Genomic DNA, 6,954 nt, shown 5'->3' with positions numbered 1-6,954 from the left:
CATGTTAGTGGGAGTGGCCAGTACCTGAGCCGCGGTTGCTCGCTATAGTGTCACATGTTAGTGGGAGTGGCCAGTACCTGAGCCGCGGTTTCTCGCTATAGGGTCACATGTTAGTGGGAGTGGCCAGTACCTGAGCCGCGGTTTCTCGCTATAGTGTCACATGTTAGTGGGAGTGGCCAGTACCTGAGCCTCGGTTGGTCTCTATAGTGTCACATGTTAGTGGGAGTGGCCAGTACCTGAGCCTCGGTTGGCCTCTATAGTGTCACATGTTAGTGGGAGTGGCCAGTACCTGAGCCGCGGTTGGCCTCTATAGTGTCACATGTTAGTGGGAGTGGCCAGTACCTGAGCCTCGGTTGGCCTCTATAGTGTCACGTGTTAGTGGGAGTGGCCAGTACCTGAGCCTCGGTTGGTCTCTATAGGGTCACATGTTAGTGGGAGTGGCCAGTACCTGAGCCGCGGTTGGTCTCTATAGGGTCACATGTTAGTGGGAGTGGCCAGTACCTGAGCCTCGGTTGGCCTCTATAGTGTCACATGTTAGTGGGAGTGGCCAGTACCTGAGCCGCGGTTGGTCTCTATAGGGTCACATGTTAGTGGGAGTGGCCAGTACCTGAGCCTCGGTTGGCCTCTATAGTGTCACATGTTAGTGGGAGTGGCCAGTACCTGAGCCGCGGTTGGCCTCTATAGGGTCACATGTTAGTGGCCAGTACCTGAGCCGCGGTTGGTATCTATAGGGTCACATGTTAGTGGGAGTGGCCAGTACCTCTCGAAGTGGCGTCCGTCTCCTCCCTCAGCAGCGAGTCTCTCTCTCTCTCCAGAGCGCTGATCTGCAGTGTGTGCTGTCGCTCCAGCTGCTCCAGAGCCTCCCTGTGCACACGCTCCATCTGCTGCAGACTGTCCCTGCAGCGAGACTCCGCCCCACAGCACGCTGGCCCCACCCACCCCGACCCAAGCCCCGCCCCCAGCCCCGCCAGCTGCTGCCTCAGAGACGCCACCTGCAGGACAGAGAGAGACACGCGGAGGTAAAGCCTTCTGCAGGGGCGCAGCTGTGCTGGACAGGTAACACTCATGCACACACACACACACACATACACACACACAGAGAGCAGAACAAATGACTGCCAATAAAGCTCCATAAGGTCTTTATGGAGCTCATTTAATCATTTGATCGCTAAATTAACCCTTATAACGCATTAAAAAAACATGCAGCCGTTTTAACGGATCAATTGTGGCCGGGTGGAACATGAGCTTAAAAAACAGTCTGAAGAGTTTTTACTTACTTGCAAATTCTTTGACATTTCGAATAATACTTGAACTATAGCAAAAACGAAAAAATAAAATAAAAAATAATAATAATAATAATAATAACGAGAAATTTAATTTGAATATAACATTATATTAGTTATAGACTGCTGCGCTTGTGACAAGGCGCATGTTAACTGAAAAAACAAGCAGAGAGAGAGAGAGAGAGAGAGAGAGAGAGAGAGAGAGAGAGCGAGAGAGAGAGAGAGAGAGAGAGAGCGAGAGAGAGAGAGAGAGAGAGAGAGAGAGAGAGAGAAAGAGCGAGCTCTGGCCGTAATATATGGGAAAGAAGCTAAATATATTTAGCAACAGGAGCCGAATGCGTTATAAGGGCTCACGAGTCTCTCTGTGTTCTATTCAGTTCTCATAAAGTCATTCATGAGAGCAGATAGACAGTATCCACGCACTACCTCCCTCTCCAGAGCCTGATTGGCTGACGAGCCCATCGGTGGGAGTGACCTCATCTCCTTGAGTGGCAGCCGCTCAAACTCCGCCCACTTCTTCTCGATCTCCTCCTCTATTCGCTTCTGTTCCGACAGGCCCGCCCCCTTCCTCGACAGCACTGCCTCCCACTGGTTGTGGGTGTCGTCACGCCGACGCTCCTCCTGCCATTGGCTGTGCTCTCTCACCTGCCCCTCCCCAGACTCTCTCTGATTTGCGGAGGCAGGAGTAGGAGGCGTGGCTACGGGCGACAGCTCCACATAGTCAAACTTGCTGTGGGCGGGGTTTGCGGTGGTGGAGGAGGCCTCTGATTGGCTGCGCAGTCGGTGACGAGCGTTTTCTTTATCACTGCTGAGGCTCGACAGCCTGAGGGAGGAAACACAGTGTGCGTCAGTGTGTGTGTGTGTGTGAGTGTGAGTGTGTGTGTGTGTGTGTGTGTGTGTGTGTGTCACTGACTGTGTGAGGTCTGGAGAGCTGCTGGGTTGAACGTTCTTCCTCAGAACCTCGATCCAGTTCCTCCGTATCCCAGCAGTCATAGCTGAGAGTGTGAAGGCGGCGTCTGTGGTCTGAGGAACAGGAGAGAGTCAGAGACTGTGAGCATCAGAGGAACAGGAATGCAGCAGGTCCGGACAGGATCACACACATACACACACACACACACACACACGCTCGTCTCAACTGACCTGGATCTGGAAGCCGTAGTTCTTCTCCACGTCGAACTCCAACACCTTCACACACGACTTCAGGTCGATCTCTCCATCCACCTCGTCTCTCTGAGCAGATATCACACACACACACTCTTCAGGAATTCACTATCATGCTAAATCTGACATTCACTGCGTTAAAGTGCGGAAAGTTCACAGTAGAAGATCCTGTTTCAAATAAATGCTGTTCTCGTGAGCTTTCTGCTCATCAGAGAATCCTGAAAAATTAAATGTATGATGGTTTCCACAGAAATCTGAATGTCGTGTTCGCGCATGTCGTGTCTGCGTGTTCACGCGTGTGTCGTGTTCGCGCGTGTCGTGTTCGCGCGTGTCGTGTTCGCGCGTGTCGTGTTCGCGCGTGTCGTGTTCGCGCGTGTCGTGTTCGCGCGTGTCGTGTTCGCGCGTGTCGTGTTCGCATGGTCATGCGTGTCTGCGTGTTCACACGTGTTCGCGTGTGTCGTGTTCATGCGCATTCGTGTTTGTTGTGTTCATGCGTGTGTCATGTTCACATGTTCATTCATGTTTGTGTGTTCACACGTGTTCGTGTGTGTTGTGTTTGCATGATAGCATGTTCATACATGTTTGCGTGTTCGCGTTCACATGTGTTCGCATGATACCGTGTTCATACATGTCTGCGTGTTCACGTGTCGTGTTTCTTTGTTAGCTTGTTCATACATGTTTGCGTGTTCGCATGTGTCGTGTTCACACATGTCGTGTTTGCATGTTAGCGTGTTCATACATGTTAGCGTGTTCACATGTCGTGTTTCCTTGTTAGCGTGTTCATACGTTACCGTGTCGTGTTTTCATGTTAGTGTGTTCACATGTCATTTTTCCATGTTAGCGTGTTCACATGTCGTGCTTCCATGTTAGTGTGTTCATACATGTTAGCGTGACGTGTTTTCATGTTAGCGTGTTCATACATGTTAGCGTGTCGTGTTTTCATGTAAGCGTGTTCATACATGTTAGCGTGTCGTGTTTCTATGTTAGCGTGTTCACGTGTCGTGTTTCCATGTTAGCGTGTTCATACATGTTAGCGTGTTCGCGTGTCGTGTTTTCATGTTAGCGTGTTCATACATGTTAGCGTGTTGTTTTCATGTTAGTGTGTTCATACGTTAGCATGTCATGTTTTCATGTTAGCGTGTTCATACATGTTAGCATGTCATGTTTTCATGTTAGCGTGTTCATGTTAGTGTGTTCATACATGTTAGCGTGTTGTGTTTTCATGTTAGCGTGTTCATACATGTTAGCATGTCATGTTTTCATGTTAACGTGTTCATACATGTTGGCATGTCATGTTTTCATGTTAGCGTGTTCATACATGTTATCATGTCATGTTTTCATATTAGCGTGTTCATGTTAGTGTGTTCATACATGTTAGCGTGTAATGTTTTCATGTTAGCGTGTTCATGTTAGTGTGTTCATACATGTTAGCGTGTCATGTTTTCATGTTAGCGTGTTCATGTTAGTGTGTTCATACATGTTAGCATGTCATGTTTTCATGTTAGCGTGTTCATGTTAGTGTGTTCATACATGTTAACGTGTCATGTTTTCATGTTAGCGTGTTCATGTTAGTGTGTTCATACATGTTAGCGTGACGTGTTTTCATGTTAGCGTGTTCATACATGTTAGCGTGTCGTGTTTTCATGTAAGCGTGTTCATACATGTTAGCGTGTCGTGTTTCTATGTTAGCGTGTTCACGTGTCGTGTTTCCATGTTAGCGTGTTCATACATGTTAGCGTGTTCGCGTGTCGTGTTTTCATGTTAGCGTGTTCATACATGTTAGCGTGTTGTTTTCATGTTAGTGTGTTCATACGTTAGCATGTCATGTTTTCATGTTAGCGTGTTCATACATGTTAGCATGTCATGTTTTCATGTTAGCGTGTTCATGTTAGTGTGTTCATACATGTTAGCGTGTTGTGTTTTCATGTTAGCGTGTTCATACATGTTAGCATGTCATGTTTTCATGTTAACGTGTTCATACATGTTGGCATGTCATGTTTTCATGTTAGCGTGTTCATACATGTTATCATGTCATGTTTTCATATTAGCGTGTTCATGTTAGTGTGTTCATACATGTTAGCGTGTAATGTTTTCATGTTAGCGTGTTCATGTTAGTGTGTTCATACATGTTAACGTGTCATGTTTTCATGTTAGCGTGTTCATGTTAGTGTGTTCATACATGTTAGCATGTCATGTTTTCATGTTAGCGTGTTCATGTTAGTGTGTTCATACATGTTAGCGTGTTTGCATGTGTCGTGTTCATAAGTGTTCATGTGTGATTCTCACCTCCTCCGCCGCAGAGTCTCTGTAGTACTTCAGTCCAGCGTCTGTCAGCACAAACCAGTGTTTCCTCCACTGAACACACACACACACACACGGTCAGTCATGATGAAACACATTCAACATCGTGATAACAGACAGACAGACGTGTCTCACCTCTCCACTCTCGTCCAGTTTAGACATCCATCCCTTCTTAAAGTTCAGCAGGTCAGGCTACAGACAGACAGGTGTATCAGAGCAGTGTCAATGCATCATGCTTAGCACACACACACACACACACTCACTCACACACACACACACAAATGCGTGTAAGTGTGTGAGGAACAAACACGACAGCACAGGAAACAGCAGACACTGATGGTGAAACTGATGTTCAATTATCACTAAATAAAACAGTTTCCAAAATTTTTTAATAAAAACCAATGCAATTGCAAAATACATCCCTTATTTCCACCAAAATATGCATATATAGGCTATATGTCACTAGTGTACTTCACCACAGATTACTCTTATCAGTTCTTCTGTAGTTCAGTAATAATAATGAACAAACTTTAATAACCGCTCTTACAGTCAATGAGTGTTTGTGATTCATACAATGAATCAATATCAAATGATTCACCATGATGATTCAATGGCTTCTAGAATGATTCACGAACACTCGGACAAAATCCAGTCATTATAATGGGATTTACTGAGTAACAGAATGTCACGGGATTGGGATGAAATTGTGACAGAAATATAATACTATTGTAATGTAGACTGTACCTTTCAAAGTAAATAACAAACTTATTAAAACTTATTATTTATTGTTTTAATTATAACATTTACATTAAAATTTAGTTGTAGTATTTTTTTGCCAAAAAAAATAAAAGGAATTGTTTGATTTTCATTTGATTACATTTTTAAATATTTAATTTAAATTAGTTGTTAATGCTTCATGCCTTAATTTGATTACCACCGTTTTTGACACAGAAAGACAAATGAACACTTAAATGAACATTAGAAAAACTAATCTGATCAAATATTCTAGAGTTACACAATGATCACATGCCTTATAAAACACACACACACACACACACACACACACACACACACACACACACACACACACACACACTGGTGATGGTGACAGCTGAACTAAACTCTGATCAGGATTATCAAAGCACTTAAAATATCAGACTTTGTGTTTATTTACATGAACCAGAAAACAGCAGAAATCAGCCTCAATAATGCGCATGCGCTGTGAGCGCGGGTGTGTCGCGCGCACAAACACACACATATAAAAAAAACAAGTTGTGTTTGCTCATGTACCGTGCAAACACAACACACACTGCACGCCAACACACACTAACTGGAGTTTGAATGGACTTGTACAACACAGAATTAAACTGCAGTCGTGTTTACACTGAGAGCGACGGACATTAAAGTGAATTAAAGTGAAACTCACCGTCATGATGTTCAAATCCAGCCGCAGCACAAACACAAACGCAGATTAAACACGCCGCATCTGAGAAGCGTTACCGCTCGCTGTCAAGTTTTACTAAAGCTGAAGATGATCATGTTTAATAATACTTTTACTGGTTTAATCGGTAGATCGCAGCGTAAGTTTGACGGAACTCGCGCTGCTGTCGGTGTTGCCGGGGCGGATCCCGATTACAGTTCAGCGGAAGCGAGCGGCCAATCAGAACCGCCCAGCGAAGCACAACATCCAATCAGAACCGCCCGGCGCAAGTGAGCGGCCAATCATAACCGCCCAGCGCAGTACAGCAACCAATCAGCAGCGCGCAAACAATACTCTCACAGTAAACCTGCTATGGTGGTTTAACACATTACTAAAATAATGGGGAGAACTCAGTAGTACGCGAGCGTCCACTCCAACATAACTAAAAATGAATATAAAGTTAAAATAAGTCAAATAAGCAAAAAAAGATTAAGATTAAAAGATGACTCATAAAGTGAAGTAGCCTACATCCAAAAATGACTCACTAATCACTTACTCACCCTAGTGTTGTTCCAAACCCGTATGACAGAAAGTAGATGTTGATTTAATCAGTTCTGTTCAAAGATGCAATGAAAGTGAATGGCGACTGAGGCTGTCATTCTGCCTATAACATCTCCTTTTGTGTTCCAGAGAAGAAGAAAGTCAAACGGGTTTGGAACAACAATGGTGTGTAAATGATGACAGGGTTTTTATTTGTGTGTGAATGATCCCTGTAAGTGTGTGTGAGTG

The 6,954-nt window shown here is 44.8% G+C and overlaps 1 protein-coding gene across 4 annotated transcripts in view; it reads right to left on the bottom strand.

Annotated features, from left to right (window-relative positions):
* The window catches only part of triobpb (TRIO and F-actin binding protein b), a 25,503-nt gene extending 19,124 nt beyond the window's left edge, over positions 1–6,379 (bottom strand). The window contains exons 1-7 of one of the 4 annotated variants that reach the window (XM_081357780.1): positions 6,172–6,379; positions 4,881–4,937; positions 4,731–4,799; positions 2,424–2,513; positions 2,197–2,306; positions 1,710–2,106; positions 761–992 (exon numbers count right to left, since the gene is read on the bottom strand). In XM_081357780.1, coding sequence (XP_081213906.1) covers positions 761–992; positions 1,710–2,106; positions 2,197–2,306; positions 2,424–2,513; positions 4,731–4,799; positions 4,881–4,937; positions 6,172–6,177 — 961 coding nt within the window. In that variant the 5' untranslated portion in view covers positions 6,178–6,379. Of the gene's footprint in view, positions 1–760; positions 993–1,706; positions 2,107–2,196; positions 2,307–2,423; positions 2,514–4,730; positions 4,800–4,880; positions 4,938–6,171 lie in introns of all 4 variants that reach the window. The other 3 variants (XM_081357779.1, XM_081357782.1, XM_081357781.1) reach the window with 3 other exon arrangements.
* Positions 6,380–6,954: the final 575 nt, after the last annotated feature.

Source organism: Scardinius erythrophthalmus (genome assembly GCF_964197995.2).
Source record: "Scardinius erythrophthalmus genome assembly, chromosome: 1".
NCBI classification, from domain to species: domain Eukaryota; kingdom Metazoa; phylum Chordata; class Actinopteri; order Cypriniformes; family Leuciscidae; genus Scardinius; species Scardinius erythrophthalmus.
This window is presented reverse-complemented; position numbering and strand designations above follow the sequence as displayed.